We start from the raw sequence: 19,044 nt of genomic DNA, 5'->3' as shown, positions 1-19,044 counted from the left end.
TAAGTAAAACAGGGCCTTGTCTACCCATGGAGCTATTTTGATTCTAAACTAATACTTATTTCCGAAGAAATATCTCATGCCATATTAAATCAAGAACCAAAAGCATAAATTAGACAGACTTGGCTAAATGCTAAAAAGGTTGTAAATGCAATTATCCACAATAAATGCAGTAATAAAAATAAAGCTTACTTCCTTTGGGCAAAAACCTCTGTACTGGGAAAATACTTGTTATCTAGCATACCAAAATAATAAAAAAAAAAAACCTTAAGAGAAATATAACATGCTACAGACTCTGAAACAGAAATTTAAGTGTGAAAGTCATTTACATCGTGACTGTCTTTGCTACTCTATTTCCTTTGTCTCTGTGGGAACCTAGTTTGCTAAGGAAAAAATAAATCTTTGTCTTGCAGTTCTTGAAAAATAGAATGTTGTCACCTGAAATTAATGAACTATATCTAAATGAATAAAACATATTTCTTGCAACAAAGCACAATCGATGCAGTTAAATAAGCAAATCACGGAGTTTGCATATAATGCTATTAAATTATTCGTACATTGTATTTGTAAACTTACCAAGTAGAGATGATTTGAGAAACTACATGAGAAATACAATACAACTATAATTGACACAACTTTTCTCCAGGTTTAACTATTCAGAGAATATGCTTTCTTTAAAAATAAAAAATTGTGTAATTACAATTTTAAGGAGCTAAGAGAAACAATGATTATGCTGTCAGGCATCCTTTAGAGAGCACACTACATAAATGCTAAAATTAGAAAACGAGAAAAGCTCAAAACTAATGAGCTAAGAGTTTAAGTTAAGAAGGTAAAAAAAAAAATTGTGTAATTACAATTTTAAGGAGCTAAGAGAAACAATGATTATGCTGTCAGGCATCCTTTAGAGAGCACACTACATAAATGCTTAAATTAGAAAACGAGAAAAGCTCAAAACTAATGAGCTAAGAGTTTAAGTTAAGAAGGTAAAAAAATTATCAGAATAAATGCCAAGGAATTCAAAAGCAGAAGATAATAAAGATGAAAGCAGTCATTAATTAAACTAAAACAAAAGTACAGTTGATAGTATCAATAAAACCACAACTTATTTTTTGAAAAAGAAAATGAATGGACAAATCTGGGATAGCTTGGTCAAGAAAATAAGAAAAAGAGAAAGAATGCTTAAATTAAAGAATAAATAATATTACAACAAAAAGTGAGAAATAAATTCAGGTCCAGCAAAATTAAAACAATATTAATAATATTATAATATAATGATATATCATATGTTACATTATAAATTTTTTGTTATATACAAAGTTTTGTATAACACTTTGAGATATACATATATGCATATGTATCTCAAAATAACTCAAGAAGAAAAAGTTGCCTGACAAAACTTAATCAAAGTTCAGTAATTTATAATTTTTACTTTTAGTAAATATCATGTCTAGGTGGTTTTATGAGCAAACTGAAGTGCAATATCAACAAACAAATCATCATAATCTTACACAAACTCTCCAAAATAATCAAACAAAAGGAGAGAATTTCTCCCCAACTCATCTAATTAAGTCACAATAATCTTACTAACAAAAGATGCCAAAGACAGCATAAGCCAAACAAAATCTATAAGATAATCTCACAAATATAGATGCAGAAATTCTAAACATAATCTTAGAAAAATAAATCCAGAGATTTAGAAAATAATATTTTATGTCCAAGTTGGCTTTATACTGAAAAATAAGGTATCAGCATAGAAAATCTATAATTTATTATTTACTGTATTAATAGCCTTTTAAAAAAATACATTTCCATCTCTTTTGATTCAAGTAAAAAGTTATTTGGTAAAATTAAGCACCCATTAATGATCTCAAAAAAGAAGAAGTAGGAAAAAACCCTGGCCACACGATGACTAGTTTTGTCTCTCACCAATCAGTGTCTTAAAAAAAAGGTCCCTGAAAAAGATATAACTATCAGATGAAAAACATCACCCTGGTTTGAATCCAGATTTGGACAACTTAATCGTGAAGAATATATTGGAGACAATTAGGGAAATTTAAATATGGACTGGCATAACACAGTGTAAGATAAAAATTTATTGATATAGAAAGATAGGGATTGTTAAATGAAAATAGCAAATTACAAACTTGCATGTACAATAATATCTTCCAAAACAGTGTTTGCTTCTTTCTCTATCACTCTCACTCTTTTCACTAAAAGTATAACGGAATACTTACCTTATGCCTAAGATAATGAAAAACAGTAAGAGATTAGAGAATACCAAATATTGGCGAGAATGGAAATTAATGGGAAATCATATAGTACTGGTGGGAATATAAATTAGTAAGCAATCTGTCATTATCTTACAAAATTGAACATTTAGATACCTTATAATCAAACAATTTTATTATATACATGTACTGTACACACAGAGAGAGAGACACACATACCATAGAACAGTGATTCTCAGATGTTAACATATATTAAAATCACCTGAAGGGCTTATTATAGTTTTCCAGATCCTTCCTCAGAAATTCTAACACAATACTTCATGTTGGAACCCATGGATATGCATTTTTAATAAGTTTATGAGGGATATGAATGCTTCTGATCGCAAAACCATATCTTAAGAAGCTTATTTCATGTGCCAAGAGACCTATACATGAAATTTCCTGATGGCATTGTTAATAATAGCAAATCAATGTGGAAACAAGCTAAATGTTCACTGACATGGAATATTATAACAAATAAATTACAGTTACATGCGACAAGAATAAATCTTGGAAGTTGCAGAAGATTATGTACAGTATGATTACAATTCTGAAGCACCAAAAACAAGTAAAATTAAACAACATATTGTTTAGGCATTATAAATATTTAATAAAACTACTTAAAGTGATAAACACAAAATTCCGGTTAGTGGCACTCTCTTCAGGGCTGAGGCAAGGCAATGGAATAAGTAAAAAGTACCAGGTAAATAAAATTATATTTATAGCATTTTATTTTTTATTTGTCAAGTGTTCATGTTATTATCATGCTTCATTAGTCATGCATTTGTAGAATATTCTATTATATATATTAAACAGTATAATAAAAACATTTTAGAAGACTGCTACGGAAGATTTTAGAATACTGAAATATTAAGTATTCTGAAACACTTAATATTGGCCAGTGTGAGGATCTCTCAATCAGTCACTGATGTTATAGGATATGTTTTTGCAGCTAAAATTAATCTTTTCTTTTTTAAACCACTTTTTTGAGGTATGATTGACATACAAAAGCAGTACATATTTAATGTATTCAACTTGATGAGCTTGGAGATATAAATACACCCCTGAAACTATCACCATAAACCTACTCATCACTTCCAAGAGTATCTTCCTGCCTTCTCATTTCTTGTATAATGGGCAGGGACATTGGAACAAGTGGAAACGATTACCCATGGAACTGCAGCTGATGTGCCCATTCATGATGGCTCACTAAAAGCTGGCAAGTAAGGAATCATCACCTGCAATAGCTTATGCTGAACAAAAACTAAAAACTTAGGGTAATTTACATAAACTAGTCCTGGAACTAATGAAGAATGTTTTCTCATGTACTTCTATGCATTAATACAGCACAGGCTTTGATTTTATGTATCAGTGCCCTGTCATAAGAAATTTCATACTGGCTCAGACCTAAAGTACAACCGGCCCAAGGCTGCTTTCTGATAATGGCACCAAAGGTGCTTTGTACATAAAGGCAAATGTTTCCTGCTATATCAAAACTCAGAGGTTAGAGTGTGCCAACTTCTCCCTAAGAGCTCATTATGGATCTTTCTGTTTGAAATTGTATCTAGGCCAGTATCTCCAAAATGTGTTTTACAAAAGAGTAAATCGTAAGCTAAGACAGGGCAGGAACTGTCTTGTGGGTCCTCTGCTATATGTCTAGTACCTAGCACAGTGGCAAACACATTGCAGGCATATAATGGATATTGACTGGAAAGGGTGTGATTTAATGGGAATTTTTAGGAGAAAAAGGTCTGTGGAGCCATTGTATACAATCGAACATGCTGATCACCACAGAAGAAAATATGGCTGAAGTGAGGTTTTACCTGTCATGACTTTTTAAACATTTCTATCAAATGTGGTATCAAAATGATGTACAATAGTATTCACAACTGAAGATGAAGAAGCTTTTTCCTTCATTCAGTCATCCCACTCTTTACAGAATTAGGCTGATTTTTGTTTCTCCCCTTCATTGACTCCTCTGGAGAGGGAATGTTTGTGTGCTCTATAGCAGTCCTCTTTCTAATACAATGGCGCCTGAAGAATTGATACTTTCCTTCTTTGAAATATTTTTTAAAGCAATGATGATAAAACTTCAGAGTCTCTAGTAACTACTGTGAAGAAAATGGGAAAAATCTTTCCCTGCTTAGATCATAATAGGTCAAAAGAGTTTAACCAAAACATAAAAAAGGCCATGTAATAGCTACTTAATACATATGTATTAACTAAGGGACTAAGTTCATGAACTAAATCAACCATTGATAAACTATTTCTTTATGTAATCTTTTTTTTTTTTTTTTTTTGTCCTTTTTGAGACCGGCCGCACCACGCTCAGCCAGTGAGCACTGTGAGCGCACCGGTCATCCCTATATAGGATCCGAACCGGAGCACTGCTGCGCTCCCAGCGCCACACTCTCCCAAGTGCACCACGGGCTCGGCCCCCTTTATGTAATCTTAATTTCCAATATCTATCTGGAGTAAATCAAAAATTTGTTTTCTACCTTTATTCTCTGATTTATTCTTTGCCTTTATCCTGTGTATCTGTATCCTGTGTATCTGGTAGAAGGTGGCAGCTGAGCTTGAAAGCTTAATTTTATAACCTCTTATATCAGTTGTTTTCCAGCAGAGTCAGCCAATGAGAGGTGCTGATAGAGTCTGGAGGGTGTGAGGAAGGGGAAAGCCTCATATGTTCTCCGCCTTCCTCTCTGTCTCAGGTGGTAAATCTGGCAGCACCATGTCTTTTCACAGCTTCAGCTCACACCAGACAAGACAGTCTTGCTTACAAGGACTGCTGGGATAACATTGGTCCTAGATTCCAGTAACCCACCTTTGTCTTCTCTTTGTCCCTTCAGTCGGGGAAGCCTTTTCATTGTTGAGGATAAAATGAGATAAGACACAAATGTTGTGACGAATGGAAAGGTATGAGCCCTGTCTTCAAGGTCTTTTCTACTTCTTTGTAATGTATATTTCCTAATGATACCTGAAGAAACATTATTTAATTCAGTGGAGTAGCCAAGCTTTAATTCAATGGCCTGTTTTGGGACTATTTCCTTTATTATCATGAAAAACTATACACAGTAACCAGTTTAAAGTGGAACCCATAAAAATCACATAAATGGCACATATTTGAACAGAAAGAAAACCAAAACCGGGTCTTAGTGTTCACAGTATCATCCAATCTGAGACCCATTGTCCTGGCTGAATCTAATGACCTTTGTGGACAATGTTTCTCTTGTATACTCTTAAAATGATAAGGTCCCATTAATGCAAACAAAAATAGAAACTCTAAAGAGACATACCAAATTTGTGTTCCTTCCTGTTTGATATGAGTTCAATGTTTGTCCCCTCCAAAGCTCATGCTGGGAACTTGATTCCCATTGGGGCAGTGTCGGGAGGTGGGATGTTTAAGAGGTTATTGGATCTTGAGGACTATGCTGTCATGAATGGATTAATCCATTCATGGTGATATGGGTTAATGGTTTAATGGGTTATCACGGGTGTAGACTGGTGGCTTCACAAGGAGAGCACATGAAAAAGCTCTTTTTCCTCCTCCTCACCATTTGACACCCTGGGTCACAAAAGGACCCTATAGACTCTCCACCAAGAAGAAGACCCTTACCAGGTGCACCCCCTGGACTTTGGACTTCCTGACCAACTTCCAAAACTGTAAGAAATAAATTCTGTTTCTTTATTAATTATCCAGTTTCAGGTATTCTGTTATGAAAATGGACTAATACACTATTGCTCAGTTCAGGCTGAGGTGAGCAGGGCCCATCTGCAGGCCACGAAAAGCCACAGTGCAGGAGAAGACCATCTAGACAACTATCAAATCAATTCTACAAATAGTTTCTCAGTCCCTATGGTGAGCCAAAAAATATGCCAATCACTAGTTTCTGAACGCTGATCCAGAGCCCTTGGGTAATGAATATAACCAAAGATGCTCTTTAAAGTTGTAAAAATGAGAAGCAACATTATTCAAGGGAAAACGCTGACTCAATAAACCTCAGGAATGATATTTTTCCTATTGCATTGGTGCACTTCTGTCCCGACTATTTTCTGTCTCCCTTTTAGCTCTTAGTCTATAATTGCTGGATAAATGTACCCTGTGCTTTTTTATGGGGCTTCCTATAGTGGTATTTTCTTTCATTTTTCTTCCTCTTTGGAACCAGGTTCCTCGTCACTTGGGATCATTAGAAAAGTAGGAAATTTTAAAACAGCAAAATCTAGGCCCAGAAACCACAGTGTGAAAATTAATTTCAATATCTTTCATCCATTTGCATAACATGGATGGAGGTGGATCAACTTAATCCCCTAAGTGTTTTTAAAAGGGATGTTATTCGTCTGGCACTTTAGTGCATTAAAACTTATTTCTCCAGCAGTCTTCAGCATCTAACGAATGTTTTAAAAGTGCTTTAACACCCACAGCAGATACCACAGGTGCCCTGCCCACATTTCCCTTTTAGCACCTTCAACCAAGGAACATTTCTTTCCTTGGGTAGTATAGATGTGAGGACATATTAACAGTCTCCAGTGGGGTGAGAACTGGTTGCCGAGAGTGGACTTCGCTTGGCAATGCACCCTCTGTTGTCTGCCACTGCTACCCTGTATCACTCCCTTCTCAGTGTTCTTTTCATGGCTCAAACAAATTATTTGTACCCACAATCTTGCCTTACAGGCTGTTTCTGTGGGAACCCAAACTGAGAAAAAACATTAGTTCTCAACCCTCTGGGGGAACGTCGGTCAACCTCAACAAAGTGAATCACTCTCATGTATATTTTCTAGGGAAGAATAAGCTTCTGATATAGATAGAGTGATTAATAAAGAAAGGAAAAGTTGCAGCAACACTTCACCTTTCTGTGCTCTGCTCCCTCACATTTTGAGCATGTCTGGCTTACCTAATCAGGGCACCTTTGGGCACAACAACGTAAAAAAGCCCTGCACTGAAAATTAAGATAATAGGGTGACCAGAAATTCAGGCCATGGATATCCCATCATTGTAATTATAATTATTTATTAATTTGCTATTTAAAATGCCAGTGAATTATTATAAGATTATATCCTTTCCCAACCATTATAATGATGCTATTTTGGTTTCTCTGACTATAGAAAACTAAAATTAAAATTAGATGCAAATTAGTACCAATTTAGCTTACATTTTAGAATCTCAAGCAGTGAACCGTGAAATGGTTGTGATAAAAGTATATTTATTCTTTCTGATTCATGGCATCATGTTGCTGTTGGGGATGGGTAAATATGCTATCTTTCTATATACAGTTTTGCAGCTGATTTTAATAGACTTTAACTAAAGTATACTACTGTCTTCCCAAAACAGGAGTGCATGTATGTCAAGACTGTATTTCTATTGTTAGCCTCTTAAGCTTCTCCATTACTTAACACCTTCTCCACATCACAAGCCATTACACAGTACCAAAAAGAGTAGTTATTTCCTGCAGAGGGTTACTTTTCTTTTGTGACCAGACTACAAATTAGATTTAGGCAAATGAAAGGAAGCACAATGTCAACTTATTGAGAGAAACAATTAATAATCTATTTCCACTGCCTCCAGCAAAACATAAGCAAGGTTTGAATTAAGAAAGTGTTATTTGGTTGAAAAAGAAAGTCATAATGATGATAAATTGGTGAGTTTCCAATTTGGTTTTGTTGTCTGAAGTCTTCATTGGTCAAAGATAAAAACTACACTATTTGTACAAATGAGTAGTATGAACTTTTAAGACAGATGCCATCAAACTGTTTGTGAACAACCAATGGCAAGATGGACATTGTCATGAGAGGGAAATAAGGACAACCTGGGAACTTCAAAGGTAGTTAGCCACTCTGCTGTCCTTTATTAGTGTTTTCATATACTAAGTAATATAAAGGAAGTAGAAGCATAGATCCTGGGGTAAAACAAGCAAACAGGTATATTATATTAACATAGTGAAAAAGATTCCAGTGTTACAGAGAGCATCATTTTGCTAAACTTCAACTTAAGAGGTTATTTAAATGCATGACCTTATGGAAATTTAATGATATGTTATGGCTCATCTGAGCTTGTCAGTTGGCCCCAAGCTGCAATAATCAGCTTTTCAATGTCAGACTCATTTACTCCTCGAAGTATCCTGAAATAGCCATTCTCTCCCCATGACTTTCCCCAGGAATTGGCAGCAATCTGCAGAAAAGCAAAAAATGAAAGTCAAGTATTATACTTTGATATTTTTTAATCCTGTCTGTAAAATACACAGGGAACTCATATGTAGCTTAAAATGCCTTTGACTTCCTATACACTGTAATCATTAAAAATCTAAATATTTTCTAAATAACAAACAGCTGTATTATTCATCAGCTTAATATGTGTATATTTGTATGTTGACAATAGCCAGTACTGGTGTGACTCTTCTGAGTTCTCCAGAGTGCAAAGGCTGTTATATGCATGAGAGTTTGAAATGCCACCTCAGAAGATGGAGGACAGCTGCTAGTAGAGAACATATACTATATGAACAGCCCTATGCTTGGCACTGAAGACCAAAAATAAATGACATATTATTCCATGTTCAGGGAGCATATAATCTAATGAAAGATGACCAACATAGCAGAAATATGCACAAGGTGTTATTGAAGTCAGAGGAGGGGCATTTGCTTATTTGCATAGTTCAGGGAAGATATCATGAAAGAAATGCCACATGAGATGCATATTAAAGCTTGAGCATAAACTCACCAGATTAAAAAAAGGAGGAAAGGAGATTCAGGTGAAGGGAAACAGTAAAAGCATAAACACCAAAACATGAAGCAGCATGAAGCAATGAAATGAAGCAACAAAATTGTTATAATTAGAGCATGAGGCAGAAACACATTGGTAGGTTAAGAGGCTGGAAGGGGAGTAAGGACATCCGCACTGATAAAATAATGGTGGAGATGATGGCAAGTCACTGCATAGCTTTCAGCAGGACAAGGTGGGAAAGTTTATACTTTGATTGCATTAAGCTATATGATATGAGGTGGATGGATTTTAGAGGGTAAAGACAAAAGGCAGGGAGATTACCTGGTAGACACTTATAATAATTCAGTTGGATAACCCAACTGGGTCAGGGAAAATAGAGATAGAGAAAATATTTGAGAACTCTTCAGATAGTAAAATCAATACAAATTAAAATTATTTTTATTTTTATTTTTTTTCCTTTTTAAAATATGAGGATGGGGGCCGGCCCGGTGGCGCACTGGATAGTGCGCTGCTTGGGAAGCGCGGTGGCACTCCCTTTTTAAAATATGAGGATGGGGGCCGGCCCGGTGCGCACTGGATAGTGCGCTGCTTGGGAAGCGCGGTGGCGCTCCCGCCTGAGGGTTCGGATCCCACGTACAGACCGGTTCCCGCTCACTGGCTGAGCGAGACGCGGGAGCAACGCCGAGGGTTGCAATCCCGTTGCCGGTCCCCGGTCCGGTACAGGGGCAACACTGAGGGTTGCGATCCGTTGCCGGACACGGAAAAAGACAAAAAATAAAAATATATATGAGGATGATTAGAGAGTTGGAATAGGTCCAGAAGGACTTTTGGGCTTAAAGTTTGAGTGAATAAGCACATGGTGAAGCAAAAACTTTAATGAATTATGCAGAAAATATGAAGTCCAAAAGGGCACACAGAAGGGAGTTAATTGCCCACAATGAAATGAAGCAGAAAAGTCAGTAAATTGGAGACTTTACAACAACAACAGCTTCCACATTTGCCTCACATTCACCCTACACTGGGCTAAGATGAGAAGTTTTCTGGGTGTGATCTACACTGATATTCTCAAGGCATATGGTGTTGCATTGAGCTTCCACTGTTTTCTACCATTGGAGAGATTGGCAGATTCACTCAGCATCAGAAATTGTCATGACAGCTTTAGCTTTAAGAAATAGCCAATTACCATCGGAATTTCTTTTTATGATTTAGCTTTTTGCCTCTTTAATCAGCTCTGACACCTTAACAGAGCACTCTCAAAGCTGTCTCTAAAATTATGAATTCAATTTGCAACTTCAAAGATGGAATGGACTTTGAATAGCTGAAAATGAGACCACATCAAACTGTGTGGGAGTTTTAGGAACAATGGACTAAACTAAATTCCAATTTCCATATTTCCTAGTCTGTTCCTATATATATAGTTCTAAAGGCTGATAAGTCAAACAAAATTATTCACAATCTGAGATAAATTGTTAGAAATATTAATATCTTTAAATTCTTGAAACTATGTTATGTAGCCCTGAACCTATTCTCATTGAATGTCTAAAGAATACTACCGTCCAAAATTTCATTATTAGATCTTTGGTAAACACGAGAAGGGTATGTGAAGATTTTATAAGCAAACACAAATTTATGTGCTAACGAGAGCTAACTAAACTATAGATTTGCAAGAAAGGCAACCTATTTATAAAGAGTGGGACTTTGTAAATTAACACTAATAAAAGCCACCGCAAGACATGTATTTTGTTTATTAATTTCATTCTTCCTACTCTCAATTCTTCCATTTCATCACCTATTGTGTTTGTTTCCTCCAAATACCTGCATTTGTTTGTATTTAATTATAAAGAAAAGGGGAGTAATGCAGGGGAGAAAATATCTAAAGATTTAACTTATCATTTTTTATATTGAGATATATGATACAGTCACATATTTAAAGTGTGTGGTTTACTGAATTTATACACGTGTTTTTGAAGTTTATGCCTGTGTAATCTCTACTTAAAGCAAGATATAAATCACATATAGCACCCCAGAAGGTCTACCGTGTCACTTTCTTCTCAACGTCCACCTTCCCTCTCTCTCATCAGTTTTTCCTATAATTGATCTTTATAATAATGACATAATGCAGTATGTAGTCTTTTGTGTCTGGCTTTCTTAGCTCAAAACAACGTCTCTGGGATTTATGCATGTTATGACACATATAAGAAATACATGCATTTTACTGCTGTTTATTTTCATTGCATGACTATACCACAATTTATCCATTCTCCTGTGGATAACATCATGATCATTAAGTGGTTGTACCATCCACACATTCATCAGAAGTATAAAAGTTCTCGTAACTCCACATCCTTATCCACACTTGGTATTATCAATCCTTTCAGTTTTAACCAATCCAGTTGTATCTCATTGTAGTTTAATTTGCATTTCCCTGATAACTAATACATTGATACCTTTTTATATGTCTGTTGGACATTTTGATATCTTTTTTCTAAAGTGCCTGTTTAAGACTTTTGTTCAATTTTTGTCTACCTATGTATTTGTAAGACTTTCTACATATTCTATATGTGAGTTTTTACCAGATATCTTTCTAGATAGATGGATGGATCATAGATAGAAAGATAGATAGATAATTTTCTCTCAGTCTTTGGCTTACTTTTTCTATCTCATAATGCTGTTTTTGAATAGCAGTTCTTGTTTTAATGTGGTCTGATTTATTTTTTTTTCCTTATGAAGTTCTTTATTCTGTGTCTAGTTTAAGAAAGCTTTGCCTAATTGATATCATTAAAATATTTGCCTATGTTTGAATAGCAGTTCTTGTTTTAATGTGGTCTGATTTATTTTTTTTTTCCTTATGAAGTTCATTATTCTGTGTCTAGTTTAAGAAAGCTTTGCCTAATTGATATCATTAAAATATTTGCCTATGTTTTCTTCCAGAAACTATTATCTTGCAATCACATTTAGGTCTATGCCCCATATCAAATTATTTCTGTGTGTATTTTGTGAGGTAGGGGTCCAGATTTATTTTTTTCACATGTATATACAATTTCTATAGCACAGGCATTGGCAAAACTATGGCTCATGGACCAAATCTGGCCAGCAGCCTTTTTTGGTATAGCTCATGAGCTAAGAGTATTTTATTTGTTTGTTTTGATTACATTTTTTAAAAGTTGCACAATTTTTTTTTAAGTCTAATATATGGCAGAGACAGTATGTGCCCCTTAAAGCCTGAAATAGTTACCATCTGGCCCTTTATAGAAAAAATTTGCCAACCCCTTCTTTAGCACTATGTACTACAAAAACTCTCCTTTCTCAATTGAAATGCAGTGATGTCTGTTTTAAAACAAGTGACTGTGTGCTTCAATATCTGGATTATTTATTTTATTAATCAATTTATTTCTCTATTCTTGTGTTAATAAATGCTATCTTAATTATTGTAGCTTTATATTGCATCTCGAAATCTGGTAGTCTATGTCCTCCAACTTTGTTCTTGTCCACTGAGGTTGTCTTAGGTACTGTAGATCTTTTGCTTTCCATATAAAAATTAGAATCATTTTTTCAATATAGTCCCCCCCACCACCACCACCACACACACACACACAAAATCTGCTAGGACTTAGATTAGGATTTCATTGAATTTATAGATCAACTCAGGGACAATCAACATGTCGATAAGGAGCCTTCCAAATCATGAACATGGTGTATCTCTTATTTTATGTAGACTGGGTTTTCTTCAATCTCTTTTAGGACTGTAAAAGTCTTGCACAACTTTCATTAAAATGTTTCCTAGGTTTTTAAATAGTTATGTCATGCTAGGTAGTGTTTATTTTTAATTTCAATTTCCAAATGTTTCTTGCTACTCCATATAAATATAATTTATTTTTGTATATTGAGGTAATATTCAGAAACTTTGCTAAATATGCTTTTTTATTTCTAATAGTTCATTTTCTTTTTTTTTTTTTTTCCTTTTTGTCTTTTTTCATGACCGGTAACGGGATCGCAACTCTCGGTGTTGCGCCCATACCGCAACCGGCAATGGGATCGCAACCCTCAGTGTCGCGCCCGCACCGCGCTCAACCAGTGAGCGGACCGGTCTCTATATGGGATCCGAACCCTCAGTGGGAGCGCTGCCGCGCTCCCAAGCGCCGCACTCTACTGAATGCGCCACCGGGCCGGCCCTCTAATAGTTAATTTTCATTTCTAGATTTTTGGATTTTCTGTATACATAATCATATCACCTTCAAATAATGTCAGTTGTAATTGTTTCCAAACTTCTTCTTTATTTCTTTTTCTTGCTTTACTGCACTAGTGGAACCCCTAGTAAAATAATGATAACAATAAATGTCCATGCTTCATTTTTTAATTATTAAAAATGAGTTTTCAGTATTTTACCATTAATTTTGAAGTTAGCTGTAGGGTTTTTGAGGATATACTGTGTAACATGAAAGGAGGTCCATTTTATTCCTAATTTGCTGAGCTTTTAGGTCATGAATGGGTTCTACAACAGGCAGAAATCTAGGACAGACCCCAAGATTCCTGCTCCCTGTTGTACATGGTGTGTACTTTTTATTTTCAGCTGATTGATCATGAAATGTCTCGGTATCATTTTCTTAATTTGGAAAACTTAGCCACCATGATTACAGATATTTTTCTTACTGTTTTTATAATAGTTATTTTAAAGCATATCTGTAAAGTGTCATCTATTGCTTCTATTGATAGTTTTTCCCTTGATTTTTGGTCATGCTTTTCTGCTTTGCCTGTCATATAATTTTTAAATGTATTTAAAGTGATATTTTGTTATACTAGTTAAAGAAACTGGAATTAGATTTATATTTTACTAAAGAAGATTAGCACTTTCTTTGTATAGAGAGATATGAGAGGAGCTGAGCACCTCAGTCTGGTCCCTCAGTTAGGAATGGACTTGGGTCAAAGCTAGAGAAAAGCTTTTGTTAAATTCAGTCCATACCTGATTTCAAATATTTAGAGGACTATACCCATCATGTGTTGGTTTCAGGCTCTATTCAGGTGGGACTCTCCACAGGCTCTGCAATGCTGCAGAAGATTTTACTCTGATTTTTCATCTCGGCTTCTTAGCTTCTCACTCTACTCCAGCATGGAGTGAATATTACATGGAAAGAAATGGCTGTGTGTTTTGGGTACCTCTAGATTCCAATTCAGCTAGATTCTCTTTCTCCTAGAGGTTCTCTCTGCCTATTACAAACCCAATCCTCAGCCTATGCCCAGACCTACCAAATGCTCCAAACAGAAATCTCCAGATTCAGCTCTCGTTTCTTTAAAAACACAAGTTTGGGAAAGTCTGTTGTTCTTTTCTACCTACTTAGTGGAATTCATGGCTTGTTGCTGTCTATTACATTTCCCTCAGTAGTGGAAGCTATTCAGTTATTTTTTTTAATACAGATAGGCCTATGTTTTAGGCTTATTTGTAAATATATTGAAATATCCATATATAATGGTGAGTAAATAAAACTTCCCTGAGTTTCTCAGTGCTCTTACAAAAAATTCTAGTCTCCTGACTCACATAAAATGTATGTAGTATAAAGATAGAGAATGTTTGCTTTCACTTCTCCCAGAAATATTTTACTCTTCACATGCCATGAGAATTAGATCTATAGCTATTTGTCTAGTTACTTAAACTGATCTGAAGGGATAATAAAACTTCTCTTATTTCCCCAAGAGGACCAAAGAGTTAGAGCACAAACAGGATCCTAAATTAAAACCCACGGTGCCAGAGGTACTGAAACATTATTTCCCTCAGTATTCTTAAACTGATCTGAAGGGATAATAAAACTTCTCTTATTTCCCCAAGAGGACCAAAGAGTTAGAGCACAGACAGGATCCTAAATTAAAACCCACGGTGCCAGAGGTACTGAAACATTATTTCCCTCAGTATTTACATGTCAAAAGAGATTAAGCCCAGCATTTGGTGACACTGTCTGGTGTTTGTCTGGCCCTTGGAAAGACATGTTTATATTCCTACAGGTTAGAATGAGAACACAAGATCATTTTGTCTAATCTTAATGAAATAAAAGCTTTTTCTTTTCTTTCAGGAAAGGAGGAATCTGCCTGTTTCTGTCCTCTATACTAAGAAAATTAATTCTCTGTTCCTCACTTATGGGATGTATACTGCTACTTGTGTAAAAAAATTCCATTGGCTCTTATCACATCACTTCACCTGCAAGACTAAGGTGTGGGGAACCCATGCTGTGATGCTGAGATGCTACTCTGCCTGTTGATCTGGTCATGAGCATCAATTAAGATCTGTTTACTGCTGACCCAAGTGTATGTATATATGTATATTTATAGTGGGATAACACCTCAAACCCTTCACAATTCTTTACAAATCAGTACAACAGTACTTAAAGATTTCATATTTTAATTAAACCACTATGAAGTTTATACAAAATAAAACTATTTTGGCAACTTAACCAGTTTTTCCTGAATGCATACATTAAAGTTATTCAATCACTCAACGAATATTGTCTATATTCCCACTATGTACCAGTCACTGTGTTGGAGTGAGCAGGACTGAAGCCATGTTGGGAGCTAAAGCTTCATGGTCTCTAAAAGATTTTAAAAGGACACAGTTTTTTTTTCATGCCATGCATTTTGCTGAGTTCCCTCTTGTCCCATGGTTATTTGACATCATGAACCTTGGTTATGGGGCAATGTGACATTATTCACATGAATGTAAAGTTGTTTTCCAGTCAGCCTGGAGCTGCAGAAATGCACATACTATTCAAAACCTGGGAAACCAAGAAAGACATCAGTAAAGCTATGCTGATTCTACTGCTCCAGCAGGTAACAGCGAGGATGGGAGCAGAAAACAGATGGAGCCTTGGTAAGACCTTGCACCTGGCTCCTTGCACTGAGCTCCCACAGTCAGGTCGCCCTCCCTCCTGCTTTTCATTTACCACATTCCATTCCCTCAGCCCCCTCTTTAAAAACCCCTCAATAAATTTAAATCTTTGAGATGGTTTTTGTCTGGCCATTTTCCTTCAGGTTTATCAGAGGCATGGGTTAGCCTAACATCTCTCCTCAAGTCTCCATTATTCCATAATTAAAACTGACTTCCATTTTCACCAACACTGACTTTTGAGTGGTTTGTTTTTGAAAGGGAGCAGGCAGCTGGACCTGTGCCTGATAACAACTATACTTTGCCGTTGGAATACATTGGTAAATAAGGCAAACATAATCCTGGCCCAAGATGAGTAAAGAGTTTAGTGGAGTAAAAAGCCAACCAAACTATGCAATTTAATAAAATTTTATAAATTTCAGTATGATTCTCTTATTTCTACCACTTACATTCGACAGTTTATTCAAAAGAATCGCAACAGAAAAAAATCCTGCTCCTACCCATATAAAATAAAGTTTTCATTGAAAATGTTTGATAAGTAGTAAGCTCAGAATTGATAGTAACTACAACAAAATACTTAAAAAGGATAGTGTGCATATTTGTGTTGAATATATGAGAATGAGTGTGTGTATGTATGAGTGTGCACATGTGTGGTGTGTGTGTGTACATAAGTGTATACCACCTACGGGGCTCTAGGGTGGAAATGATCAGGTTGAGGATGAGAGAATCAGAAAGTGTTTCCTTTGCACATTTCTTTATATTCACTTGACAAACAGCTATAGAGTGCTATGTGCTAAGAACTGTCATGAGTTAAATACATTAATCAAATAACTCATTTTTGTCTCTAAATATTATATTATGAGATAATCATTCAAATTCATTTAATAAAAATCCCACACAGAAACTGAACTGTAGGTATTCAAATAACACAACCTCTTTCACAATTTATTTATTCTAACTATTGGATATTATTGTAGATTTCTGGCTACTTCAAGTTTAATGAGGAAATGGTTTTTTTAAAAAGCCCAGTTTAAATACAAAAGAGAATCCTACTACTTAAAAACATAATACCAAATTTTAATAAGCTACTTTTTTGTAAGCTATAATATGCCATCTACTGCATACATTCAAATTTAAATTCCATGTTAAGTATCACCACCTAGATTTTATTCTATCCAGTTTAAATACAAAAGAGAATCCTACTACTTAAAAACATAATACCAAATTTTAATAAGCTACTTTTTTGTAAGCTATAATATGCCGTCTACTGCATACATTCAAATTTAAATTCCATGTTAAGTATCACCACCTAGATTTTATTCTATTTCTGCAAAAAAAATCCCTATGTGTGTGTATGTTTGTGTGTGTGTGTATAAAATAAGGACTTGAGACAATTGACCAAGTTCATTGTAATCAACTGAATATTTGAGGTAATATGTTCTAATGTTCTTCAAGTTATTTCTGACCTGTAACTTTTTGGTATTTTTGTGACTAGACTAACATAACAAAGGTATCAAATTGGTTGACATATATGCATAGAAGTGTACTTCAAAAAGATTGTGGAAAAATAGAATTAAAAGAAAATACAAATCTTTCCATGAACTTTCTGAAGAACCTCATGTACAAAGGAAATCTAAGCATTACTTTAAGTTTAATATGGATCATGGAGCAAAAAGTTGTCCTGTTGATTTTTAATTTGGAAAAAAATACTAATTCTTCTTTTATAATTTGAAATAATAGGAGTTGAGGAAAACTATTACAATGATATAAATGATCATGATTAGTATTTTGCTGGAGAAAACACCAATGTTATAAATGATACGACAGTGACTTGGGATGTTGCTGAACAATACAAAGCAGGAAGCAGGGACACAGAAGATTCTGAAGTATTCGCTTCACAGAAGGAATTCAAATGGAAAGAGTTACATACCCAAAATTTTTCTTTCTTCCCTTGTGCTCCTCTCAGTTTGCCCCACCTACAAATAATAATAATAATAATAATAATAATAAGTATCAGTGTGGTTAAAAATGTTTGATTTGTATCCTAAGATAATGCAAATCATTGTCATTCCTGTATCTTTAGTATTTTCCTTTTGCCCCACCCTGTTTTATAGTGGATATGTCATCATTGCCCTCCAGCAAGTGTGCTAATGTCGTTTTCTTCTTCACCATAGCATTATTTATGTGCACAGAAGGGACTCATCTATATCCAAATGGCTTGAAATCAAACTCATCCACCGAAGGAAAGAAGCCCTAAGGAAACTGGAGTGCAGAGGTTTTACCATACTTAAGATAAGTCCCCTCGACATGTAGCCCTCTAAAACTCTCCCCTAAATGGTAGATACTAAAAATCTCCAAGACTACTGATAAAAACCATAACGGAAATGCAGATAATTGTTGTAGATGAGGGAGTTTAGGTAAAAATATTCATATACCATATTTTGTAAAGTGGTTATATACCTAACATGTAAAATTTCTGTATACACATGTACATATGGAAAACGAATTCTATATTGCTAGTATTGGTCCATTTTCAATGTGGCACATTAATAGTCCATGAAAATCTGAATCTGCAATACATATTTTTTCCTAACTAAACTCAGTGACATAGGTATTATTAACATGTTCTATTTACTGAAATAATGGAGACTATCCAAGATCATATGGTGGAAAATGTTGACACAGGACTCCAAATCTCATGTTCTTCTTAATATATTATATTGCTTTTGTTAAGTAAAAATTGTAGGAGGCCATTGTATTGGACAAGTTCCTGCACTAAATATCAAAGTAAAGTTATCTCTGCTAAGCTGCAAATCACATAGGCGTGGTCTTACCTTCTGAGAAATCAGGAGAGAGAAATAAGAGCCAATTTCCCTAACAGGCCAGTTTAAATTTTCAGTAGGTATGATAATGAAGTTCTCTCTGCTTTAATCCTTACACAAAAAAGATAACCTGAAGTAACCCGATGTTAACTAATCAGCTATTTTCCTGTTGTTCTGTCTCCCTTTCCCCACCTGACAAGTAAAGTAACTTTGAAATGTAACTTTTTGTTCTTTGGTTCTGCTTTCTTCAGTCTTTTTCTTTCTACAAATCCTCTGTTATTTGTAATAGACACAGAGCACTTCTCTGACTTGGTGTTGGATGGTGTTTCCAGGGTGATCCTCACATTTGGCTCCCGGTAATTACAAAATTATTTC

General features: G+C 35.1%; 1 protein-coding gene across 1 annotated transcript in view; it reads right to left on the bottom strand.

Annotated features, from left to right (window-relative positions):
* Positions 1–8,295: 8,295 nt before the first annotated feature.
* Positions 8,296–19,044, bottom strand: part of TINAG (tubulointerstitial nephritis antigen) — a 121,525-nt gene continuing 110,776 nt past the window's right edge. Inside the window, exons 10-11 of the mRNA XM_008567293.1 lie at positions 17,778–17,823; positions 8,296–8,430 (exon numbers count right to left, since the gene is read on the bottom strand). Coding sequence (XP_008565515.1) covers positions 8,296–8,430; positions 17,778–17,823 — 181 coding nt within the window. The remainder of the gene's footprint in view (positions 8,431–17,777; positions 17,824–19,044) is intronic.

The sequence above is a fragment of the Galeopterus variegatus genome, unplaced genomic scaffold (assembly GCF_000696425.1).
Source record: "Galeopterus variegatus unplaced genomic scaffold, G_variegatus-3.0.2 Scaffold308, whole genome shotgun sequence".
Lineage (NCBI taxonomy): Eukaryota > Metazoa > Chordata > Mammalia > Dermoptera > Cynocephalidae > Galeopterus > Galeopterus variegatus.
This window is presented reverse-complemented; position numbering and strand designations above follow the sequence as displayed.